The 26,690-nt window shown below is 44.6% G+C and overlaps 1 protein-coding gene across 2 annotated transcripts in view; it reads left to right on the top strand.

Moving 5' to 3' along the window:
- Positions 1–6,666: 6,666 nt before the first annotated feature.
- Positions 6,667–26,690, top strand: part of ABCC3 (ATP binding cassette subfamily C member 3) — a 47,780-nt gene continuing 27,756 nt past the window's right edge. For both annotated transcript variants that reach the window (XM_051797981.1, XM_051797982.1), the window contains exons 1-7: positions 6,667–6,782; positions 19,145–19,321; positions 20,171–20,296; positions 21,188–21,325; positions 22,994–23,119; positions 23,931–23,992; positions 25,148–25,279. In XM_051797981.1, coding sequence (XP_051653941.1) covers positions 6,753–6,782; positions 19,145–19,321; positions 20,171–20,296; positions 21,188–21,325; positions 22,994–23,119; positions 23,931–23,992; positions 25,148–25,279 — 791 coding nt within the window. In that variant the 5' untranslated portion in view covers positions 6,667–6,752. The remainder of the gene's footprint in view (positions 6,783–19,144; positions 19,322–20,170; positions 20,297–21,187; positions 21,326–22,993; positions 23,120–23,930; positions 23,993–25,147; positions 25,280–26,690) is intronic.

Raw genomic sequence — 26,690 nt, 5'->3', positions numbered from 1 at the left:
CTTTACAGCCACCAGCACCGTGTAAGGGACCCTCTGTGACCAGCTGACAGGAGTGAGGATCCCGCAGATTAAAGGGTTGAGGCCAGGGAAGCTTTGGAGGGTCCGTGACCAACACCCCGGGGGTGGAGGGGGTCCGTGGGCAGCCGCGTCCCGCGGCCTCGGCGGCGGCGCCGGGAGCGCCCCGAGCGCGGCGTTCTGCTTCCACCTAGTGGGCGTGGGGCGAGGGGGTCTGGCGGGCTGCCCCCCGTTACCGGGGGCTGTGACCCCCCGATACCGGGGAGATGGGTCAGCAGGACCCCGCGGTGCGCTGTGTTCCCTGCCCGATGCTGCAGAAACAGTGCAGGATTGGCGGGGGGCAGGGAGGGCAGTGCCTGTATTTATGATAACAGAGTCGTTTAGGTTGGAAAAGCCCTCTAACATCACCGTGGCACTGCCACAGCCACCACTGAACCATGTACCCAAGTGCCACATCTGCGTGTGTCTCACATATTTGCAGGGATGGTGACTCCACCTCTTCTCCCAGGCAACCAGTGACAGGACGAGAGGACATGGACATAAGCTGCACCAGGGGAGGTTTAGGTTGAGCATTAGGAAGAATTTCTTCACAGAAAGGGTGAAGCCCACAGAATGGGCTGCCCAGAGAGATGGTGGAGTCCCTGTCCCTGGAGATGTTCAAGGAAAGCCTGGACATGGCACTCAGTGCCCTGGTCTATTGACAAGGTGGTGGTGGGTCGTAGGTTGGATTCAATGATCTCAGAGGTCTTTTCCAACCTAACTGATTCTGTAATTCCACCGCTTCCCTGGGCAGCCTGTTCCAATGCCTGACGACCCTTTCAGTGAAGATGTTTTACCTAATCTCCAGTTTAAACCTCCTTGGCACAACTTGAGGCCATTTTCTCTCCTGTTGCTTGTTACCGGGGAGAAGAGACCAACCCTCACCTGGCTCCAACCTCCTTTCAGGTAGTTGGAGAGAGTGACAAAGTCCCCCCTGAGCCTCCTTTTTCTCCAGGCGGAGCCCCCCAGCTCCCCCTGTGGTTCCTCATCAGACTTGTCTCTAGACCCTTCCCCAGCTCTGCTGTCCTTCTCTGGACACCCTCCAGCACCTCATTCTCTTTGTTGCAGTAAGGGGCACAAAACTGAACCCAGGATTTGAGGTGCTGCCTCATCAGTGCTCAGTACAGGGAGGCAGTCACTGACCTCATCCTTCTGGCCACACTGTTGCTGGTACAAGCCAGGATGCCTTTGGCCTTCTTGGCTAAATAATTTCTACTTCAGTGGGGATTTTTAGCCACAGAATTTATAGAAATTGCTACCAAGGGAGGAAAGAGGAAGGATTTCTCCCAGATCCAGTCTTATTGTGGCAGAGCCACTGTGTGCTCGGTGCTGTGGGAGCTGCTCAATGCCAGCCCACCCCTCACACCCACTGTCAGTGCTGCTCCCTGGCTTTGGGACTGGTGCCTGTGCAAAACCCAGGGAGACAATGATCCATCCAGGGACAGTCTGGGAGGCACCTGAGAGGTGTCTTTGTCCCTGCACATCCTAATGCCTCCTTTCAAACACACGTACAGCACAGCCCCTCTGTGCCGTCCCGTGCGGGCTGTGCCATCACAGCAGCTCTGACACATCCACGGTCTGTGAGCTCGGCCCAGCGTGGGAGGAGGAGGAGGATCGAGCCAGCCTTGTGCCATCTTACACGGCTTGTGGGGAGGTGCAGAGGTTGGGTGTTCACTGTGTGCCTGTCACTAGATGGCATTGCCATGAAGTGGTTCAGCTGGGAGATTTGTGAGCATGAGCTCAGGCTGCACCCGGGGTCCCCAAAACCTGCTGTTCCTTTTTGCTTTGGCGTGGTCACCAGTGAAAGCCTCGCTGGCATTTTCACGTTTGAGGGCGATTGGACCTTAAGTTGATTTTTACTTGTTGAATTCAGTACTTCAGATATGTTTACAACACACTATTACAATCCTGCAGCATCCTCTGGCATTTTCTGTTATTGTTTGAGTCCCTGGATGCTATAATTGGCAAGCTTTCAGAGCTCCTGAATAGATCATCTTTCCATATCTATTTAATACTCTAAATAATGCAGCCAAAGACCCCTGCAGCTCCAGCTGGGAAATGGAAAGGATGGTTAAACCACTTAATTACTTACTGTGCTAACAGTTATTTTATGGAAACCGAAAGCAGAATCCAGCTGTTTTGGGGGAAATCAGGAAGAAGTTAATATTGTCATCATTCTGCAACAAAAATACATTGAAGTGGACAGCACATGCTGTGCTGACACCTGCAAAGGAGGCACAGAACTGCTCTGCCACATGCCACCAGCTCAGAGCGGCCAAGGGTGACAAGTCCATGTTTGTTCAAATAAAGCAGCATCTGGTGTTTGGATTCCTTCAGCCACTCAGCCCATTTTGTGGTGAAATCCTGAGCAGCTTCAGCCCATTAAAAGCAGGAGGGGTTTGTGGGGTGGACAGGTTGGCAGGGGCAGAGGATAAACCATGACAATTGTGTCAGGGGCTGAACTGGGATAGTTTGAGTCTTAGCTCCAGAAGGCCTAAGTGCCACGTGCTGCTTGGCTGAGGCTGTTTGTCCATCACTCTGAGCTCCTTCTGCAACCAAGTCACCCACAAGCTGGGGTGTTACACCTGCCATGGCCTCTGCCAACTTCTGCAGGCACCTGAGAGCGTGTTTGTGGAATTTTCTAGCAGGTGAGAGAGAGACGCCCAGTGCATTAAGAGTTTGGCTGCTCAGGGCTGGAGCAGCTCCAGGATCACTTTGGGGTCATCTAGGCAGTTCTCAGCATGTTTAGATTCTTCTCCTGCTCACTGCTCTCAGTAGGAGCACTCATGGAACAGGGGAAGCTGGTATTACACAGTGTCCTGGAGGAGTCATAACACTATTTTCTTCTTTCGCAGAGACCTGATGCACTAAGTGGACCCCACCTCGCCCCACAGTATGAATGACCTTACAGTGCAGCTCCAGGCCAAATGCAGTGTGGTCCCAGCCTCCCTGTGCTGGCTTCCCAGGGAACTGCTGCCTCTGTCCTTCCTCCCAGGGACTCTTGCCTTCCGCTCCTTCCCTACAAAGCCACGCAGCTGGTATATGCCCAAAAGCAGAGCTGTGAGTAAAAACTGAGGCTGTGAATTCCCAGCCCACTCCCTCATCTGTTTCATCATGGGACTTCTAAACTGCTCATTGCACTTTCCGGAAATCAGGAAATTAAATCCTTTCCTGCAAGAAGGGAGATGCACATATTTGCAACAGCACTGACTGCTTGAGAAGGAGAAACCCCAAGTCTGCTGCTACTCATGCAGTGTTGACTCTAAGCAGAGTTTGTTACAAGTTCCCATCTTATGTGTGTTAAAACAAGGTGTCAGCCCCTTTTTTATGAAGTAAATGTGTAGGGCCTTGCTGTGAATGCAGCCTCTTTGGCAGCCTCTTTTTCTTACCATCTGTAAAATGTGACACCTCTGTGGGTCTTGGAAAGGAAGCTGAGCCTCTGCTGTTCCAAGCAGAGAAAGAAGGTGATATTTATAGTCAACTAACCATAAAACTGTGACTTCCAGAGCTGAATGTGCTCAAGCCATCCCCAAACCCTCAACTCTGAATGTGCTTCTTTGTACAGGTCTCTCTGGGAGTCGGCCACACTCCATCCTGCTGTTAGTGCTTTGCAAATCAGCCTGAGGTGAGATATGAAAAGCATCCTGCCTCCTACCTGGCACCGTGCTTACCCAAACAGCTTCTCCCTCACGTTACCTCCTGTCCTGCCCCAGTCAATAGCTCCAGTTGATAGCCAGACTCTGTTACACAGCCTGGGTGTGCCCCTGAGGTGCTTCCTGATTGCACTGGCCTGACCTCTCTGTGTGTTAGCAGGTGAAAAGTCTCTTACTGTGCAGCTGGCATGAAAAAGAAGATTTAAATACGTTATTGCTGAATGAATCCAGATCAGATCTTGCCACTCCCCAGAATAAAGAGTAAATGTCCGGTGAGAGGTGAGTTCATAACCTCCCTGACATTTTCACCAAAGGTGCCATTTCATTTTCCTGCAGAGCCAGCCTGAATTTGGGGTAACATCACAAGGGTAATGATATGTTCTAGGTACCTCCATCTCCCTTCCCATCATTAAAAGGAAGCAGGACCATCCTGAGCTGCCTGAGATAGTGCTTCAGGCTCTGCTTTGCACCAGTTTCAGCAGAATTCTTTACCATGGCCCTTCCCAGGAGCTTTTAAGCTTCCCCCTCCATCTTCTCTGTCTGAGACGTTAATATTTCCCTAATTCCTGCCCTTGGTTTTTCCCTCTCTGCTTGTCTGTTTTGCCAGACAGCACCTGTAAGACAGTAATTACAATGCAAAGCCAGTGCAAGTTGCAGTGTCTGCTCTGAGGTCCACACAGGGCTGCCTGGGGGCTCTCCTCAAGCTGGGGGGGGACATGCAGGAGGAGCTGGTACCCCACTTAACACCCACTCATCACTACCATCCCTGTTTAATGGCATGAGCTGCTAATGAAGGCAGAAGCTGCCCATCATTAATTAGCAATATGAAGTAAGAGGCAGAATTATTTAGGGCTCCCTCCTCTTTAGAGTCTTGTGAAACCAAGGGAAATACCCTAATACAGGACCTTCCTCTATGGATATGGTGTAAAAGCCATAAGGTTCCACAGAACCACCAAAGTCAATAATTTAATCAGGGATTAATTCACATATCAATGGAACTGTGCAGAACACTGATAAAATAAACCTCTCCCCTCCTGTACACATGGCTTACAGTAGCTGTTTGTGAGGTAGCTCTGTACCTGGGACATCTTACAGTGTCAGAGCTGGTCTTATTTTGGGGCACATTCCCAAACTGCACCAAATCCTGCTCCTCGGTGCAAGGAACAGTGGTGCACGTTCATGTGTCAAGAGCTATTAAATTCTCAGCATTTCTCTTGGAGCAGCTGCTCTCACAGTTCATTGCAGAAGAGCATATTTAAAGAGCCATAAAGGAATAACTCTCAGCTATTTCTGAGTTTTATTAAAACTTTTATTGCAGTGCAATTCCACAGAACAAAAGTTTCACTGTAAGACTTGCAAAGCCAACCCATGATTTCCTCCAAAGGTCTTGTTCACCCAGTTGGCAAGTGCTTCTCTGGTATTTCCTTGAGAGGGTTGCAATGTGATTGTGTTGATTAGCCTGGACCAGTCTGAGATTTCAGACCTTGTAGGCAATACCTGAGAACCTTATCTTGGGCAAGATTTTATCTTCCCACACTAGTGAGGACGGTGCAGCTTTAGCCAGACTACAGTAAATGTCTCAGCAGTGTGCATGGGAAGACTGGTAGTTTGGATTCCTCTGGTAGTACTCTGAGTGGGAAACAGGCCCAGCATCTTCATTAAAGGTTAGCAGAATATTTTTTCTTTTGGGATGACATATTTTTGGGACATAGCAGTAATTGTGCTTCTCTGGGGCACTGGTGCAGGTTACCCAGAGAAGTTGTGGATGCCCCATCCCTGGAAGTGTTCAAAACTGGGTTAGATGGGGCCCTGAGCCACCTCATCAAGTGGGTGGCATCCCTGCCTAGGCAGGAGGTTGGAACTAGATGATTTTTAAAGTCTCTTCTAGCCCAAACGATTCTATGGTTTTATGATTCTGTGATCTCTCTTCTTCCATTCTGGTGAACATTTTTGACAACACCCTTCTACCTGATGGTTCCTCACCTTTCAGCAAGGAAGGAAACTCAAACTCTTAAAATACTGAAGTTGATTTATGGCAGCAGGGTGCTTTGCGTGAGATGATGTTAATTGAACATGCTGCAGCAAGTGGGTGGACAAACAGCAGGTGCTGGAAGATCAATAATGCTGTAGAAATCCTGACAAACAGGAAAGCAAACAGTGTTTCTGCATCACAGGGAGGTGAAAACCAGATTGTGTCCAAGGTGCTACACTACAAAACCTATTATTTTTATATAAAAGTGAAAATTTATTGACTGAAGGCTTATGGAAACAGATCTGTGCCATGGGTTTAACCACATGGCTACAGCAGAAGCAAGCAGCGTGAAGGAAGAGGCTGCAGACTGATGGAGAAGCAATGCAATGCTCACTTAAGTCCTGCTGGGGCAACCACGCTCCACACCCTTCTGAATGGGAGGCATCAAATGTCTCCATGATATTAACGTTAACCTGAGCGATCTGGATGGATGGGTGTGGTCAGCCCAAACCCAGAGGATGGCCCAGCTCTGTGCAGCCTCCCTGAGTAACCATCCCTCAGATCACCCTTCGCTTGAATCACAGACTGGTTTGGGTTGGAAGGGGTCTTAAAGATCATCTCGTTCCGATCTCCTGCCATGGGCAGAGATGTCACTCACTAGACCGAGTTCCTCAGAGCCCCATCCAACCTGGCCTTGAACACTGCCAGGGACGGGGCATCCACAGCATCTTCTTGACACGTGGGGACCACCGAAGTCCCCCTCCGTGAGCAGGGGTGCGGCTATCCCAGCAGCTCACACTGAACCGGGAGCAGCTCCTCTCACAGGGAGGTCACCCACGGCGTGCGGGTCCGGGGGCAGAGGAAGGGCTGCGGGTCCGCCCCCGCCCCGGGGAGATCCCGGCCCGCCCGCCGGGCGCCTCCCGGCCCGAGGGGCGCGGCGGGGCGGGTGGGACGGGGCGCGCCGGCCCCGCCACTCCCCGCCCCCGGCCCGCCCAGCGGGGCCGGCACCGGCTCCTACCCCCGCCCGGAGCCCGGCGTGCGCCGGGAGCAGGCTCCGCGCCCCTGCCGCGGACATGGAGGCTTTCTGCGGGTCCCGCTTCTGGGTAAGCTTCTCCTTGCCCTGCCGTGCCCTGCCGTGCCCTGCCTGCCCCGCTGGGGCGGTTTGTGCGCGCAGCGGGTCCAGCCCCGGGGCGGGGGGGCAGCGCCGTGTCCCGCTCGGCTCCGCTCCCCCCGGGGGTTCCCCCGTGCCGGGTCGGAGCGGGCAGGGGGAGCTCGGTCCTGCGGCTCCCGAGGGGCTGAGCGGACCCTGCCCTCGGTCGCCTTGGCTCCCGGGGGCCGTCCCAGCGCCGGCGGTGCCTCCGCCCGCTCCCGGCTCGGGCGGGAGCCGCGGAAGGGCCGGTGCGTTCTGTTCGCGATTCAGCATCTCCAGAGCAGAGCCAAGACCCCCGGGGACCGCACAGACCATCCCACGGGGGGTGCAGCTCTCTCAGCATAGTCCACCTCACAGCGGTGAACCTGGCTGTTCCCTTCTTCTGAGAGTCCTGTTTTAGCGTGTATTTTGCTCTTCGGAGTCACTCCGATGAGTGGCGAAGTGCTCCCTGTTCAGCGCTTTGTTACTGCTAAAGAAGGATGGGTTCGTAGCAGCCGAGGGTGGTCACCAACCTCGGAGCATTGCAGTGGCTTCTGTCAGTATTTGGAGCCGTCAGCACTTGGGAAGGGCTGATTGCAGCAGGCAATGGGTTTGTAAGCACAAAAGTTTGGAAATTGCTGCCATGGTCTGCTCTGATGGTGAAAGTGTGTAAGTGCTGTTACAAGCGCTGGGTTTCCCCAAGGCACAGCGTGCTGCTTCCCTCTCTGTGCTGTGTAGGCACACAAAGCATGAATCCGTAGGGATTTGAGCATCTATGGTGACTCTGGAATGCCGCCTGAAATTGCCCCTTTCTTTTATACTGATTTAGCTCAAGGGAGATTTTTGTTTTTTTGGTTTTTTTGTTGGTTTTTTTTTTTTTCAAATGAGGAGCAGGAATGAAAAGGAATGTCTGCAGTTGCGTCACTGCTGGAAAGCTTTTACAGGACAGCACAAGCAATTGGCTCCGAGCACTTTATGCTGAGCTCCATCCTCAGATAACTAATTGTCTTTCAATAACTTTCCCAGCACTACTGTTTAAAAGAGGACTTTGGCTCCTAAGCCTCTTGGTTACATTTCCTTGTTCACATTTCATTTCCAAGTGTACTGCACTCTCTCTACCACAACAGTTGTCAGATAAGCTTGCTCAAACAAGTATTTTCATATTATTTCTACTATAAACACTTTTACAGTAGGAACAAGCACCAACAGATCGAAACTGCTCACTAGCAGACTGCCTCCAGAAGCGTGTCTTAGTTTCTCAAGGAAGGGTTGTAGTGCAACAACTCTTCGTGCCCAAAGCTTTTTGTAACAGCTTATTGATACATTAATGTAAAATGCCTAGGAAGTTTTGCTAATTTTTTGAATCTAGTGCATCATTCTGTATTTTATGCCATACTGTTACACTCCATCACAGTGCCCTGTGCACTGCTGCCTGGGGCAGCTGCGCTCTCTGTAGCCCTGTTCTGTTTCTTCTTTCAGAGTTGTTTGGAGTCAGAACAACTTCCCATCTGTCTAGTTGATTTAAAAAGTGGTACTCAATAACTACGTGAAATGGAGCACTGACCCAATGACCATCCTATTTTCAGCAGCTGGTGGTTATTTTCTCTTAAGTGGGAGTGTGTGCAGTGCGCTGATTTTATGAGATATTTTAAGTGATGACCAAGTAGATGACAGTCACTATGAAATGATTTGCTGTGCAAATATGCTTTTCACATGTTTTGAACTGTGCCCACAAAAGCTGGGGTTTCTCCTGCTGCTCTACACTTGAAGAAGGGAGAACAAGGTGAAGGGCAGTTCCCAGCCTGTGCACCAAACTAATCAATGGTGCTCAGCTTTGCAGTTTAAAACTAGAACTTGATAAAATGTGAACCAGCATCAGCATTCACTTTTTTGTAGCTGATGCACTTAGGTTCCCCATTTTTTGTCAAAGAAAATCCAGATATTTTTGGAAGCTGAATGTCAAATTGATGTCAGTTTTAAAATTGTTTAGAGCAAAACGAAACATACTGTTTCAATTTAATCAGTTCTTTGTTTTGGAGTTTAAACCAACTACAATACTTTTCTGCTAAAAGAGGATCAGAATCAAAACAAAACAGTTCAGAATTAGCTCATGAAAATGTTTACATTGGAATATATCAGCTTTAACAGATGATTGATTTATCTTGGATTTTTTTTGGCTCATTGGAAGTGTTAAGATTTCAACTCTTCACCCTGATGCAGGGTGGGGAATTTTGCTGGAAACGTCAACTGATGGGGTTTTTTGTGTTTGTGCAGAGGCAAAATAATTTCCTGTTCAAGCCATTTTAGAAATAAGAAATGAAAGGAAACACTGTAGATCACATTAGAAATCTATAAAAGCTTTTAGCTTCCAGCTACTGCTTTACCTGTTGAACATGAAACCAGCAAATTGCTAATACGAATGTAGGTTATTTATATATAAAAGAGGAACAACTGGAATATTATGATTTGAAAATGCGGTATGAACAATCTCTTTATCTGAACACTTAGAATCCTGCTGTCTACTTCAGTTGTTAATATCTCCTCGCTGTGTTCCCATGCTAAATGCCTTTTGGGAGGAGATGAGTGCAATAGCACATACCCACCCAAGGCAGTCCTAAGGTGTGTTCTTTACCATTGCCCACAATTACCTCCTATTTATTGTGTCACATATTTTCAGTGTGATAGTAAGAGTGCTAGATAGGTGTGCCAATTAACGTGGCCCCACAGTCTCTGTTTTGAGAAGCAGATACCAGTTCTCTTATTTGAATTATCACTTATTTGTTGCTTTTGTCCTTCACTGTAGTAAAACATGAGCAGCTGCTCTGCAAGGAGAGCAAAGTGATCTCCTGGGGAGTGTTTGCTGCAGAAGTGTTTTGGCCTCGTGGCTAAACAGCACAGGCTTAGAAAACCAAGTTCTGTTCCAGTGGAAAGACACCTTGTCTTACTGCAGCTCAGCCTCTCTGGGTAAGAAATGGCCCAGTGAGTGCTGTGAGGATAAAACCTCAAGTGCTCAGCAGTGCTGTTGGGTAATGTTGGGATGAGGGGTCATATAAACACCTTAGTCTACAGACAGGCAAAGTGCCTGGGCTTAAGCAGCAGCTTGTGTTTCGGGTGGTGTGCCTTGGTTTTTTTTTAACAGCATAAATAGGAAATGGGAGAACAAGTGATATAACACTTCAAAGGGGACACCACAACTTCTCAGTTCCTTTTGATTCTGCCTGGCTCACAGAGCTCAGTTTCCTTGCCTACCCTGTGTCTTGGTCTCCTGACAGATGTCTTTTTTTTCCTGTCCCACGTGGAGTGCTGGCTCCTTCTTCATCCAGAGGCTCTTGAGTAATCCAGCAGGAAGTTGCTGCAACTCTCAAGAGTAAACAATACCTCAGTCTTGGCTTTGAGAAAGTCCCGTACAAGCAGCCTTTTCACCTTTAGGTTTGTGGGTATTTCTTCACCTTGAGTCATTCTGTCACATTCTGGTATATTTAGGCTAAAAGTCACGCTGCTCTCTGGAAATACATCTTCCTGCTCTGCTGGTTCAAAATGCCACCAGTCTCCCCTCTGCATAATTTCCCCTTTTGCTGAATCATGCTTAAATTTTTTGTGGTTCAAGATGACTCAGGATAGCTGTAGTAAGAAGAAATGTTTCTTTCAAGCGAAATGACAAATAATATACTACTTGAAACATGTGTACAAGTTCATTTAAAAAACCCCCACAACTTACATGATTTGACCCTAAAGTAATAAGGAAACATTGAATTTTAATTATTCCATTGTATTTTCAACTAAATCAGTTCCAGAGGATGAGTGAAGCAAAAGGTGGTAGGAGATCATGGCAAAGGGAGGATCCTGCAGTAGGGTGGTATGGTCCAGACTGGCTCTTGTTTATATATAAGCTTCCCCTTCTGCCACCTCGTGATAAACACAGAATGTTCAGTGTTTATAGATATTTAAACATGATACAGACCTCCACATAATCTTTGTTAACTGTGTCCAACTTCAGCTGAGTCCCACTCCTATAAATCTCTTCACAAGTAGTTGTATCAAGTATCAGTGTTCTTTCTCATGTAAGGTAGGAGATCAAAATAAGTGACTTTAATGATCCCTTCAGACATCACATCTGTGAAGCTATGCTCTCTGAAAGGGTAGCTGTGTTGGCAGCGTCCTGAACTTAAAAACAATTAAGTACTTAAGCTCAAATCCTTCAAGATTTTCAGATTCTTGAAATGAGTTGAATGAAAGCTGTTGCTAATGGATTTGGGCCACAGATTCTCAACGTCAAGAGCAGCATAAATATTTAGCATTGGATCTGGAGTATTAGCCAGGACCTGTTATCATTCATTTGTGTGTAAAAGGCATAGACTGTACAGTGAAATAGCCTGTATTTGACTCTCTTTGGGAAGACAAAGTCTGGATTTGAGAGTTGTGAGCAAAAATTCATACCAGTGAGAGCTGCCAGTATCCGGGGAGTCCTTCCATGATGATGTCAATTAATAAAGTTCTTCATCTTTCAACACAACTGTTCCTCCCTGGACCACTTTAGCTTATGTGACACAGCTGGTAGAGGGAGTGACTGGGGCTTAGGCATTCTATAAAGTTTGCCTCCTGAAAAGAAATAATACTGAAACTAAATCTGAGTTGCATGAGGAGCTCCTTCAAATGGAGCTAAAATTTAATCACTATAGTTAAGAATATAAAGTGTTTTGAGATGGGGCCTCACCTACCTGGTAGGCAAATTGCTGTGCTATGGGAGAGATAATCCTTTCCTTTCAACATGTGCAAATTTGTAATGTATTAAAATGAGGAGACCATTAGTGTTTAAAATTTAATTTAAAAAAAATTCTTTTGAAAAACCTATTAAATGAGATCTTTGATTTTTCCAGTAAGCTAATGCTCGATTTGTCTCCTGGTCCCGCCGTGACTGTGATGGGCCATTATCCAGTCACACATTATTTGGCTGAGCTGGAGGAGAGCACAGCAGCAAGCAGCCAGAGATCTTCCCAGGAATGTGTCCAGGCTTTTGTGCAACCAACAGCCTTGATTCCGTGCTGGGCCTGTGTGAGCTGGCACGTTGTCCCTGTGCTAATCTTGTGGCAGTGTGAGAGGTGAAGTCAATGTAATAAAATTTAGGTCATTTACAGTAATGTCATGTGCAGGTGTCATAAAGCCTTGAATTAGAACAGAATGAGAAATGAAGGAGATGGAGAAGAAAAACTGTTTCATGGGAGTTGTTTCAAAAGCCAAAATCATTTAGTTTCAGAAGTAATAACTTCTTTTTTTCTTTCTGAAAGTTTCTGAGAATGCATTTGACATCTGTGCAATTAAAAGAAAAATCTCTCCTCTTCCCCCCAGTTGAATGAATTTTATTCTAGATTCTTCCCCACCTGCTCTCAGAGCAGCACTGATGGCAGGAGTTTTTGTGACAATCCCTTTTATTGTTACTGTACAGCAGCCCAACTGGACAGGCCAGCTTAAACTGGAGTCACAGTGGGACTGTCTCATTTGCAGCTGTTTTAGCTGTCCCTATCCCTTCTTAATTGAGCTACATTCATGCTGAACCTTGATTTAACCCAATTCCTTTAATTGAAAGGAGATGGGATGGCTCAAATTAAGGACATTCTCCCACACCCATTATCAATGGTCTGAAACAGGGCACCCCGCTCCTTTATTTGTACTTGCACAAGGCCGTAGGAAATGGCCTTTGATGATGCCATTAACAGCAAGTTTTCTCTACAACAGTATATAGATTTGGTCAATTTTGAAAGAAGTTGGGAACTTTCTTCTGATGGAATGATCCTGTTTCGTTTTCCTCCCAGTCCTGCTTTTGATTCTTGTACCTCTCTGGTTGCACTATGCCTTCCCCTCTCCAAGTACATGAATGTCCCTCTGTTCAAGCAAGAGGATTGATTCTACTAAAACAGTTGGAGTAAATGGATTTCACTTTTACTTTGGGTATATGTTGTCTTCAGTCCACATATTTAGTGTGGTTCACTTCTACTTCACTCCCTCTCTGAAGCTAAAGGAGCTTTTCTGAAAGCCCCCTTACCTGGGGTCACTTGACTCTCGAGAATATGAACCTGCCTTTTTTCATCCTGTCTTGTCTTTGTTCATGACAGCAGAGAAGCTCTTAACTTCTAATCTTAAAACTCAAAGGAGAATAAAAAGGGAAATTGCTGTTTTGTATAACACCTATCACTAAGCCCATACCTTGATTTTTGTCTAGTCTACAGTTCTCAAGTGCATGGCGTGGTTGGTACCATTTGTGTAATGAAATTTCAGCCAGAGCAAAAACCTGTGACTAGTTACTCCATGACCATCAGCTGGCTCATATAGACTCTAGGCTTGTGCCAGACCTATTTGGTCCATTAAAACAAGCCATTAAAGATCCTCCAACTGCAGGAAAACAAAGTTCAGTGCACCCTGCACGGTGTCCTTCACTTATATAGAGAACCAGTACAGTGTGCTTGGTAAACAGAAAAATGCTGTTTCTGTTTATGGGCTGTATGGTTCATGCAGAACTATAAATGCTTATGTCCTCCAACCCCACCTTTTTTTCTGAGCAGTGTTGCTGTGGTGTTGAAGTGGAGAATGTTGTTCCCTCTTGCCCTTAGGAGGTGGGGAGAAATGTTCATGTAATCATGAGAAAGAATTGAGTTGTGCAGCAGCCACTGGGGATTAATAAAGTATCTTAACTCCTCCTGTGTGTAAGGTGACATCCTTCCTTCCGAGATGTAAATGAGTGATCTTGCTCTGAAAAGGCCATTTGAAACTGGCAGCCTTCTGGGGGCCTGGGGTAGTGCTTGTTTGTATCTGTGCACTGAAATGATTATTAGGGTTGACCCCGGAGAGTTTATCAACAGAGACCAGGCAGAGGACATGAACAACAGGCAGAAGTGGGAGGTGAGATATGGAGAGGCTGAGGTGAAGCCTGTGCTGTAGCTAAGATTGGACCCTGATAGTTTTTAGTGTTGCAGTTCAGAGCCACTGCACAGCCACCCCTTGCTCTTGGGAGGAGGCAGTGTGGTAGAGCCAAGAGAAAAACATCCTTTTGTTTCTTTTTTTGACAGACTGTGCAAGTGAAACTCCCTGGCAGAGTATTTACCAGATCTAGGGGCAAAAGAAGTGCAGGAAGATTCTGCTCTGCATTTAATTCTCACTAGCAATTTGTTCCACACGAGAAACCCTTTCCATGTTTGTGGACCTCAAGGAAACATTATTACTGTCGGTTATTCACTTCCCTATCTTTTCTACCTCATGTGTACCTTCCTGGTCAGCTTTCTAATTTGATTTTTAGTGTTACATAACATGCAAACCAGTGATAACTGACACCAGCAGGGTTTGTATTAGCCTTGGGTAGAGTGTGAATGACGTCAGCACAATGGCCTTCACCTTCCAGCAGATAAAGATTGGGTTTGTGTTTCCCATGCTTTTCGTGAGTCTCTTTGAGCTGTAAAAATTCAGAGAGAAACATGTATTAATTTATCCATTTAGGGGAGGTAACTGCTTGAGGCTGTGGAGATACTGTTGGTCTCCTCTAGGGCTTGGAAGCTCTCCGTCACTGGCTCTTTGAGGAGCATTGCTGCAGCATCAGCTGTATGCTGGGTAAAGCCAGGGTGAGACAGTTTTATTTTAAGCTTCTCTAGTGGAGTAGGAGTTGATTTAGCCTTAAACTCAAGACCAGAACACCAGATGGTCTTTTTCAGCAGGCTCCATTAACATCATCTGAGAGTTTTGGGAAAGGGACACACAGGAATTTCCCTGTTGCTGTTTTTGAGCCTAGCTTTAGGCTTTCTGTTTGTTCCCTTTTCTTTGACAGCTGTAAGGGATGATGTACAGGAAGACCAAGATGTGTGGCATTGAACTTCTATTTTTTTTTTTTTTTGAAAGCTTTATCAGTTTTAGGGATGGTTATTTCAATAGCAGCGTTCATTTCCAGAGGGGAAAGTGTAATAGAAAGTACTAAGTATTAGAGCAGATTTGATGTTGCTTAGAGCTTCCCCCTGTTGAATACCTTCCCTTAAATGAAGATCATGTATTTAAAACTGCTCATTTAACTGCAAGTCCTGCTGCCCTTAATACAAGGGCCATGTTTATCCAAAGACTGACTGGAGTGATGGGTGTGAGTGAAAGCTGCTGCAAGGGCCAATGTCAGTGATACCCTTAACTGATCAACAGAGAGCCCCACTAATTTGTAAGTTTTAAACTCCAAGGGACTCCTTTTCTGCTGTGAAGCTCTAACAAGCATCTCTAATCTCTTCCCATGGGTGTTGGCATTGTATTTGAGTATTACAGGATTAAGTAAATTGTGTGCCCAGGGAGTTCTGTACAGTGGGCTGGTAGTTTCTGCAATGCTGTATCTCACCAGCAGAGCCTCCAGCAGCCAAGGATCCTGAATCCAGGGAAATGGTGCTCCATACAGACAGTTGACCCAGAGCTCTTGGTAGACAGGAGGAACCACAGAGCACAGTGGGAGTTTGGATTAGTGAAAGGTCACAGGTTGCTGCCCTTAAGACTTGCTTGTGGGGAAGTGGGATGACAATGATATTAGCTGAGATGGACATGCTGGCTCTCACAGTTTCCCTGGGATGAGTTTCTTGGAGGAAGTTGTGTTTCTCAACATCTACTGCTGAGTATTTCCCCTGGTGAGGTGCCTGTTGATGCATCACTCCAGCCCTGGGTCACAGAGCTGCTGCAGAGAGTTTTCAGAGGGCTTTCATTGAAGGGCACCCTGAGGCAGAGCCATGATGCCCAGAGGAATGTGAGTGGCTCTCAGGAGATCCCAGAGCCAAGGAATGTGTGTGTATCCAACATCAGCATATTAGACCTCTTTCAATAGCAAGTCCAAAGAAAACCCTCAAACCCAGACAGTCCAAGGTGGGTATTTCATCCTCCATCAGAACAGAACCAGGACACATCCTCAGTCACGACACAAGAAGCATTTCAACTTGCTCTGCATCCCAGGATGGAGTTCAGCATAGGGGAAGGAAAGCCAGATTAAAGCAGGAGCCACAAAGACAGGAGTCAGAGCTGATGTGTCCCTCCAACTGTTGCTTCTTGTGTTTGTTCTCCAGAGTGGAGTTCTGTAACTTTATTGCTGAATTGAAGGGTATTTAGCAATATTTAACAATGTTGGCTTGGTCAGGATAGATTGTATTGAGCCTTTGTGTTGTATTCTGACTCAAAATGAGTTGTTTAGGGTTGGAGTGGATGTTGGAATATATGCTGTCAATGTGGTGATTTATAGAGCCATAAAGTAGAACTGCCAGCTCCATGAGGACAGATCCAGCTTGGTAAGGAATGTGGTAAGAAACACAGCTTCCAAATTCCCAGATTTAAAAGTAATACCAATAATTCACATCAGAGTCGCTGCTACATGGCACGTGGCATCCTGCCTGGTTTAACCCCAGCCAGCAGCTGCACCCTCACGGCCCTCAGTCCCCCAGTGGGATGGGAGGAGACCAGGAGAACAGGTAAATCCCATGGGTTGAGACAAGAAAAATTTAATAATTGAAATAAAATATTATAATAGTAATAATATAATTGTAATGCAAAGGGAGACAACAAAAGAAGAGAGAAACCGAGCACTGTATCAGCTACTAGGGAGGAAATAAATAAAAGTAAATTAAAAAAAATAAATACATAAAAACTCTATCCTGGGACACATAGCAGCATAAGTCCACTGTGGTCTGGTCTCAGGGAGAGCAAGTAATTTGCATGGAATTCCACTACTTAAATGTTTTAGGCACTGTGCCTTCTAACAGGAACCCCTCTTGTATTCAAGGATCTGCTCTCAGAGCAGAAACAAATGCTTACAGAAACAGATCTGTTCTGGGAAAGCTTGTTTATCTTGTTCAGAATGAAATTGGACCTGGGAAAACATCACCAAAATAGCCAGTAGTCAGTTTTGTCACCTTGGCCATAAGTTTCTCCTTCAGCCCACATCCCTGTTTCCCATGTGCCTTGGAAGCAGTAGGCTCTTGCTGGTCATCAGGTGGGTACTGCTTTTTGTAGTTTCATATAATTTTGGGAAGGTTCCACTTTTATTCTCAGGGATAATTCAACCAAATCTCAAAATCTTACCTTTTTTTTTTTTTTTAAGGAAAGAATTTTTGTTTTCTAGCCAGCTGCATTTATACGTTCAGAAATGCAAGCCCTTTGCCTTGTTTAAATAAGAGTTAATGAAAACCTTCAAATGGCTTGGCAGCCATACAGTCTATGTCTTGGATACAATAGGCAGCTTGTGTTCAGTCAGTTAATGGACATCTGGGGCAGTTTCTAGGTTGCTGTCAGACAAAAAGCCATTTCTGGGCATTTTGGTCTTATAGGAAAGGTTTAAATTAAAAGTGGGGCTTTTTTCTTCCCCTCAACGACTTTCCCCTTAAACCGAGTCTTTGTTTTATTCTGTGCTCATTTATTGCTATTCTTCCTCTGCTTTCCTTTTCCAGGATTTTTTCCAGCAAGCAAAAGGAGCACAATTGCAAACATGCTCAAGACATTGCTAAACCACATGTAATTTAAAGAGGAAATCAGTATTTTGTTGAATAAATGAGAGTAGATAAGCTCCTACTTGGGAACTAAAGAGCTCCAAACTTCTAGAGGGCATCTCCTTCCCCAGGCAGGGTAGCTACTAGGGGAGCTTATCACGTTAGAGATGCTGAAATGTTTTGATGATGAGCCAGAAATGGGTGCTCTTTAAGTGTTATCATCCTTTCTGGTGCCAGAGACCTGCTCACTGAAATAGTTTGAATGTGAGGCTGGAGTTTTGTTTGGTTTTGATCTTGTGTTTGAATTGCTGTGTAATTGCCTCTGTGTTGTTGATTTGTGGCTGAAGTTTCCACTAGGTCTGGATAAACCTGTTTAGGTAATTGGGACTGTTTTTATTCCCCTGGCCCACGCTTGGGTGCCTGTGGGCCTCCAAAAAAAGCCATTTCTCGTCTGGAGAGGCACCAACTGCGGCAAAGGGCTCAGTTCAGACATGAATCCGATGGATTTGTGCCAACCTTCACCACTGCCAACGCTGAAGTAGTGAGTGGCAAACTTGTCACAGTTCAGCCAAACCATCCTGCAACCTGCCAGGGCTTTGTAGCTTCATTACACTTATGAGCTTGTTCGTGTGTTTGTGGACCGGTGCAGCGATGCAATGATGTCCCTGCTCATGGATCATCACAAAAACTGAAAGCTTGTCAGCAGATTGTGGCTCTTCAGTTCTCCTAAAATCAGCCATTGCTTTCAGCATTTGGTCCCTATTGTGCTGGTAAACAAAAGAAGAACTGGACATGCTTTTGAAGAATTCACATTCAGGATAGTGAGTCAGTTTTAAAGGAAGAGAACTGGCTCAGCGTAAATGTAACATACTTCTACTGAGGGCTCACACCCAAAAATGATTAAGCACAACTAAATTATTCCAGTGCAGAGATAAGGCATATTTGAACCAGAGATATCTTAGTTTTTATCATCTGCTTGTTAATGATAGTACAACAAAGTAATTTCATGTTTCCTGCAAGTAAGTATTTACCTACCACATTTGACACATCAGGTGGTGAAATGCAAGCTGTGAGTTTCCAGTAGGTTTGATCTAAACCAAGTTCCCTTTCACTGTGCTGAAAGTTCTATTTCAGTTTGTGAATGTGTGTAACTGTGTTTTTGCAGGTGGTGCATTCAAATCCTTAGGTACGAGTGCATATGTGAATTGTGGTGTTCAAGGTCACAGATGGAAAGCATTGCTTAAAGTGTTTCCAAGAAAACTGATATTCCTACCTGCATGTTGAGTACATTCCTTTTACCTTTGTTCAGAATGGGGAAGTAATTATAGTTGGAAGCATATGAGTAAGAAGGACAAAGTTTTAGTCATAAACAGAGGGGGTTTTTCCCAAGTCAACACACAATTGATCTAAATCTGATCATTTTCTCCAGTGCTGGACATTCTTGCTGGATGAGTTCTCAAGTGGAGGGTTTTGCCTTGAGAGCTTTGTTTTGCAGTTGCACTCCAGGCAATGCACTCCTGGGAATGCCTGAGAAATGTCGTGGTATCAGCATCTGTAAATGAACCTCAGCAAAGACAGAAACACAAGGGGTTTGTCTGCTACAAAATATATGTCCAGCTGTGAGATACAGGAGGGCAGAAATCTTTCTTTTTTGGATTTTGCCCAGTTTTTATAACTGTACTTAGCCCTTTCACTGTAGCAGATTAACCACAAGTGGTTGGGATAGGTGTTTTGGGAAAGCTCTTGCTCGGGCCATGTGCTAACTCCATCAGATTCTGGATACAACTTCATTCAAGCAGATGTTAGAGTTGGCAGCTCTTCTGCCTCTGTTAATAAATGTGTCTCATCTCTTTTCCAGGACTCAAATCTCACGATACACACTGATAACCCAGACCTGACACCGTGTTTCCAGAATACCATCCTAGCATGGATCCCCAGTATTTATCTGTGGAGTGCATTACCCTTTTATCTTCTCTACCTAAAGCGCAACAAAAGAGGGTACATCGTGCTGTCAGTGCTGAGCAGGTTCAAGACGGTAAGACCCCTTTGCAGTGCTCCAGGTGCAGTGTAGGGTTCATTAGCATTAGTTCAGAATCCAAGGAAGTGCTGCAGTAGGGTTTAAACAGAAGTCCCTCTGATTTAAGGGGGAACTGAAGAACGTGCTCATAGAAAAAAAAACAAACTATGTACAGATTTTTGAGGAAGGAAATCCCTCCTGCGAGCCCAGCTTTCTGGGTAGAGAGAGGAGTTGATTGCTCTGCAAAAGAGAGTTCACCCCTCTGTGAGCCAAAACTATGCTGCTTCACCCTTACTTAAGGTTTAAACCACTGAAAGCTGCAAAACAAAGACCTTAAGGTAGGTCTAGTAGGAATTTCATCTCATCATGAAAGTAAGCACAAGAAGGGTTTTTTTTAAACCACTCTCCACACCCAATAGCTGTGTGATTTCATCTCCATCTTGTACTTAAGAGGTGCCTGGTGCCTGGTTTATAAGTGACTGGGCCTAAGGAAAGCAAACAAGTCATTTTTCCATAGACCATGAGAAAACTGGACTTACTCCTGGAGAAAAATACCAGGCTTCTGCTTCAGGGCATGTCTGCCTTTAATCTGGATACTGCTTGTGTTTCTAATCCAAACAGAATAGCAGGGGGAAAAAACCAGGCAAATACACTAGTCCTTCTCCTGGTTGTGTTTGCAAATCCCTCATAAAGCAGCTGAGATGAGACCCTTGGTTTGAGTGCAGCGGGACAGTTCCTTTAGTGCTGTTGCTCTGTTTACACAGCTTTGTTTTGCTGGGAATCTGTGAATCAGGATGGTTTTGTCAGCTCTCCGACTGCCCCTGGAGAGGAGTTTACCAAATGCTGTTCCTGTTTGACTGCTTTCAGCTGTTTGGTGTCCTGCTGTGGTCCGTGAGCTGGGCTGACCTCTTCTACTCCTTCCACGAGCTCCTGCAGAACAGAACCCCTCCACCAGTCTATTTTGTGACCCCACTGGTCGTTGGCATCACTGTGGTTTGTAGCTGTTTCTGTTTATTGTGACCAATATGAATAATGTTTTCTTAGGCAGGTGAAGGATGAGGAGCCCCTTTGCATTCATTGCCTTACCCTGACCTTTTTTTGGCTGAATTATTAGTGCTTATATTACGGAAGCAAATTTTCCTACTGAAAAGGCCACAGTCAGAAATATCTCTCTCAAGTAGATTCAGCTGTGTAGATTAAAATATTTAGAATGGAGAGATTGTTCTCTCTCCCTCCTTGCTTTTACCTATTTGTCCAGGCTTGGGATTCAGGTCTGGAGAGAATTTGGATATGACTTTGCCTAAATGGGGGGATACAATAGAGCATGTCTTGTGCATTGTTCAGGATTGTATTGGACTTTGTAAAACTGGAGGTAACTGTAATCAATGGAGGTGGTTGTTCCTCCATTAAACAAACCAGGTTTGCTTTGCCTAGGATGACAAACAGGCTTGTGGCTGTTGTATGAAAAAATAAAGCAGTAAAATTTGCCTATTGGGTTTTTAACTTCCTTGGTTAGATTTTTTTTTAAAAAATCTCATTTTCTAGACAGGTCATCTGGACTGGAGAAAGGGCAGCTCTTACCTTTGTTTAAAATGTTTGTACCTAGTATTTAATTGGTCCTAGCCCTAGGTGCAAAGTCTGGTTTAAAAGTTGAATTCTGGAGACGAGGCTCTCAAAACAGTAAAACAAATTATTTCACAGTTATTCGCTGCTTTCCTTAGATAAAGGAGGTTTTGCCACTGGCCCCTGTGGAGCCACGATGGGGCCTCATTTCAGAGGGGTCCTGCTGTCAGTGATGGTTGCAAGATCTGCCAGCTGAGAGTGTGAAGAGGGGGAGCAGTGGGACAGGACTGTGTTCACGTGTTCCTGTATTTACTTTTACAGCTGTTGGCTACATTGCTTATTCAATACGAAAGGCTGAGAGGAGTTCAGTCCTCTGGGGTGCTCATTATCTTCTGGTTTTTGTCTGTGCTCTGTGCCGTGGGGCCTTTCCGGTCGAAGATCATGGCTACAACAGCACAGGTAACATGCCATCCTTGTTAGCACTTGGGGAACAGGAAATGTGGCATTAACATCTCTGTGAGGGGAATGAATCACAGAGTTTGGAGTCAGATCTGAGCCCGAGACAAAGAGAAGTTTAGTTCTGTTGCCTTGACTCAGACTTGTGTAACTAGAAGGGAACTGGGTTTCTCATGCAATGTCAAAAAGGAGATTTTGCTTAGCCCAGGGCTGTACTGGAAACCTGATAGACACGTGAGGGCAGTACCAACTCTGTGTATGTGTCAGAACAGACTCTTTTTTTATCTCTTTCCCATCCCCTGCCATGCTTAAATAGGGATGGGTAATAATCGGAGATGACACATTTTAATATGTAAAGTTCTTTTTTTGCTTAGGCAGCTTGGCCACATTACACAGCTCCATGGGCTTTCTTCTGTCAGTGCCTGATGTGCTGAGGACAGCATTTTGACTCCACTGTGGCTGTAAATAGAGAACAGAAAGTTGGAGGGAGAGGAAAGAAACCTGGGCTGTTATGATTCCTGTTTGAAAACATAGCAGGTTCTCCCACAGTAAGAAACTTGTTAAGTTTTTCACAGAAATAAATTTCACTAAGTAGGGCAAAGCAGATTGCTTTGGTGGCTAGATCATCAGAGCCTCGGAGAGGAGAAGAGTACTTGGAAAACATTAAGGTGATTGCTTCTCCTCAGTGAAATCAGTGTTGATTCTGTTTGGTGATTTCTTGATTTTCTACTTGCTTTTTTGTGACTATTAGCAGCATTACCCTGTTAGCAAGGATTTTCCTTTACCAGGCTGTTGTAAATATTCCAGCGGAGATTGAATTAAACCTTTAATTACAGTCTGGGCAGAACATCTTCAGATAATAGCTGCAATCTGGTGAGACCATTTCAAACACCACTTAGAGGCAATTCTAATAAGTAAAAATATTGGACTATTAATGTTTAAATCCTTAATCAACTTGAACTTATGGGTGCAGAGCCTTGCAACAGGTCTGGGTAACATTTCTCCTCTTGCAACTGCTGAGAACTGAATATACTTTCTCTTGCACTTAAGGTTTAAACATTTTAAGTGAACAATGAGAATGTTCATAATGGCATTAGGGTATGAAAGAGCTGTATAAAGGACATACCCTCGCAGCAATAAGTTTTAAGTAAACTGCAGACTCGTGATTGGGAAAGAAAATATCTCTGGAGCAGATGGAATTGTTATTATGCAATGCAGTGGTTTTTTGCAGCTTCTTCTGAAAGTATTTAATACTGACTGCTTGTCAGTGACAAGATATTAAAGTAAAAGGATGTTCTCTGATCTGGGTTGACAATTCCTATGCTTAAGACATGATCTTGCAAGAACCCCCACAGGTAATTTAAAAGGATGTTATGTAGGCCTGATTCCAGAGGGTGTCTGCGTGCAGTGAGGATGTATAAGCACTTTGAACTTGACATAATTTAATGAAAAGCTTGGAGATAAGCATGTTCTTAGGCACTTGACAGAGTATGTGCATACTTTTGTGAGATAATTCCTGCTAGCAACTGCTTTGCAGTATTCAACTTTAGAGGAAGAAAGGAATTGCCAAAAGAAGCCGTGAAAAAGTCAAGAGAGAGAGGCTGTTTGCGTGTGTTGGGTGGGCTGAGGAGTACAATAAAAACAATCACTTAGTGTTTCTTTTCCCTCTAGGGCCATGTAAATGAAAGGTTCAGGTTTACCACGTTTTACATCTACTTTGCTTTGATAATCGTGGAGTTGATCCTTTCGTGTTTTAAAGAGAAGCCTCCGTTCTTTTCCCCTGTCAGTACAGATACTGTAAGTATTTTCACTTTGCTTTATCTGAATTTTACAGATTATATCGTGTTTTGAGAGTTCCACTGAGAGTACTTGTCATTGGAAACAGCTTTGGATTGTCACTGAGATGGCAGTAGTTAGTGACCCTCTTGCAGAACACTGGATGTGGAGAGTAATATTGGGGTTAGAAGCTTTTTTCCATTATATGTACCATCAGAAATGACTGTGTAGTGAAAGCAGCTCTCCTGCTTGCTGCTTCACAGCAGTTTAAATTACACTTATGAACACTGAAGTGTAATATTAATTAATTCAAGTGTGTTTTTTATTGAGATGGTGGTCTACTTGCTTAACATTCATCTAGAGTTAGCAAAGGTTTATGAGGTTTGTCTTAATAAAGGAGTTCTATATGTGTTGAGAATAGATATGAAAAAACATTATTAACAGAAGATATTAGTGGTGTCACAGGTTAAATTTCTCCTCCAGTTCATAAAGTGGTCTCTATAATTGGATTTATGTTTGAACCAAGCTGAGAGAGAAGTTGAGTTCATGTCTTAAAATGAACATTTCAGAAACTGTAGAATGACATTTCACTTTATATAAGTGTGATTTAATGGCAGTATATGAAGCAATTTTTAGAGATAAAAGGAGTTCTCTCTGACTTGGGAAATGAAAGAAATCAATTTTATGTCTAGTTAGGACATAGGTATGTACATGTAATGTACCATATAATATACCAAAACTGATCAAAATAGACTGTTGTCTTATTAAAGTGATGGTGAATGTCTTGCTTTATTTATTTTGGGGTTTTTTTTCCCCCATAACTTCATTATAGAATCCGTGTCCAGAGTTAAATTCAGGCTTCCTGTCAAGACTGACGTTTTGGTGGTTTACAAGGTGAGCTTCTCTTTTCAAGCTGTTGGAGAGCTGACAAGCCCACACTCTACCTGTGATCTGTGTTGCACAGAGTTAGCAGCACAGAGCCTTTCCCTCTGTAAGTGGTTGATATTGGATGCTCTTTCATCCACAGTGGTTTCAGCACTTGTGGCATTTGCCTTTTTAGAAACACACAGCCAAAACTTTTTCTCTGAAGAGGAGTGGCAACAGCTGTGGCATGACCAGAAGGGTGCACAGCCTGCTTGTGCTCCCCACGTGCTGGAATATAACCCAGACCAAGGTGTAGCTCTGTGTTCCACAAGATTAGTTGTGGCAGCCTTTCACCCGTCTGAGGGTGCATTTGGTTTCCTGTTGAGGTTCATGGGTGAATGCTTTCTTATAAGGACATTTTCTGTGCAAGAGGGAAAGTAAACTGGGTTATGTATACAAATGGGACTGCTGACAAAAGGTATGTGTATGAAAGGTGCAGATCTGAGGTTGGGCCTACTACTGCATGATAAAGAAGTGGAACAGTTGTCAAAGATCATATTAAGGCCCAGCTTTTCCACAGTGGTTGAGTGTGTTGAGATCTTCTTTCTTCCATCCATGTAACTTAATTATCCTGGTAACAGCCCTGTTAAGTTCTTTTAATGAGAGGGTGAGATCTTTCTGAACTTCCAGAGTTTTGAATGTTCAGCTTCCCTATCGAGATCCTTGGCAACTAGATGCTTGTATCCCTTGACAAAATTCCCCTTACAGTTGAGGACCTGTAGTTTTCAGAGAAATCTAATTTTTGCTTTAATTTCAGTGAGATCCACTTTTGCATTTTTTTTACCTCTAACACTTTTTACAGATAGACTTAATTATTTTCACTTCTAGAGCTTCACTGTTTTCATTTAACACCAGTTTCATTCAAATGCTTCTGGTAGTTGATTTTTATTGTCCCTTTTTTTCTGAAGTGATGTTTTCAACAAAATACATGTAATCAAAAATGCATCATGTCCTTTCCTTAATTGCAAACATCAATAAAAGGAACAAAGGGAGATGGAGGTGTAATTATCACTCATTCTGTGGAGTATCTTCTTGCTTTTGTTGGCTTAATAGTCCTAGAGTTCTGGCAATGCTTTAAGTACTGTTACCCAAACTGAATTGGGCTGTTTTTCTCCATATGTGCAGCATGGCAATTCATGGATACAAAAGGCCTCTGGAAGAAAAAGATTTGTGGTCGCTGAATGAAGATGATACTTCAAAAAATATCGTGCAGCAACTGAGTAAAGAGTGGGACAGAGAAAAAGAAGAATGCAAACAGTGAGTATAGGAACAAGTCTGCAAACAGAGATTATCTGAGTCCTTTCAACATCCTCATCCGTGAAAATGAGCCCAGTAAAAATGCACCCCCCTCTTCAACCTTTCTGTTCTTCATTCACATTAACAGGAAAATTTGTTTATTTTAATATGTCTAGACAGAGGCAAACAGGAGCCCTGGAGGGCCCGTGTGCCACCAACACACTTTTTAACGAGGTGCTTAAAATCTCCATGGGCAGGTAGTGCCACTTCCCATGTGGAGAAGGGCTGGAGATGTGTGAGGAGAAGGGATTGAGTTGGTTGGGTTGTAGGAAAATGAGCAGCTTTCATCACCGAGCTGGCAGATATGAAACTGCATAGTTGCATCCCTCCTAGGCATGTTGGAGCACAACTTTTATACCCAGAAACCAAAAGGAATTCGTCATCAACTCCATCATGAGTTTTCTGGCCTGACAATATTTTTAGCCTTAAGGCTCTTAGCAGTGAGCAACTCTTCACTTCCTAGCAGTAAAGACAGGAAACTTGAAACATGCAAAAGGCAGGAGGAAAGAGATATCTCATTTTATTGCTGAGACTCTACTCGTGTTGCCCAGAAAGTTAACAGAAAAAATTGTCAGTCTCTGATGGAAATGGGATGAGGGTCAGAACTTGCCTACAGTTACATCCCTGGTGGAGAGGATATCCTTCTTATTTGCATGTCCTGTCCTAACCTAATCTTAAGAAATTATCTATTTCCTTCTCCCACTGGTTAGTGTCCAAAATGTTTCCAAACAAATAGATGTGATAATAGTGTGTTTCAAATGAAAATTGTCAATAAGGAGGAGGCCTGCACTTCCCTTTCCTTTCATTGTGGAGGTTTCTTCTCCATGTTGAGGCTTTCCTCTGTTCTCCTCTGTGCATATCCTTGCCAAATTGGAAAGACCCTATTATGTGATAATATTGGGAGAGAGTTGTAAGCTTCTTGGCAAGGCTAAATATGTGGAGAGCTCCACTTTGCAGCTAAAATTTGAAAGGTTTCCAGCACTAACACCAGCAGTTGTCCACTAGTGCTTTGTGTGGATGTGTTGTGGTTCTACTTCAGGGTTTCTTTCTTTCTTTTTTTTTTTTTTTTTTTCATTTTCTTAATGTCTCTATTTTTATGGTGTGGAATAATGTGCATTGTCTGGGTTCTGGTCTTTTTTGCTCAGACATAAATCTCACTCCCCCAGGCTGTTTTATAGTAAGAGCACAGCCGTTGTGCAGAAGTGCCTGGGATCCAGGAAAACTTTTGCTAGGAAACCAGAAACCCTGCCTGGAGTTTTGTCATGGGATTCATTGCATTTTGGAAATTATCCATGCAAACTGGGGCCAGTTGGCAATGAATTTAAGCATAAATTATGGCTTGTGTTTAGCTCAGGTAAAATTTTGGGGCAAC

The sequence above is a fragment of the Manacus candei genome, unplaced genomic scaffold (genome assembly GCF_025592945.1).
Source record: "Manacus candei isolate 608988 ecotype Guabito, Panama unplaced genomic scaffold, ASM2559294v1 h1tg000047l, whole genome shotgun sequence".
Taxonomy (NCBI): Eukaryota; Metazoa; Chordata; class Aves; order Passeriformes; family Pipridae; genus Manacus; species Manacus candei.
The sequence above is the reverse complement of the archived record's forward strand: the minus strand, read 5'-3'. Positions and strand labels throughout refer to the sequence as shown.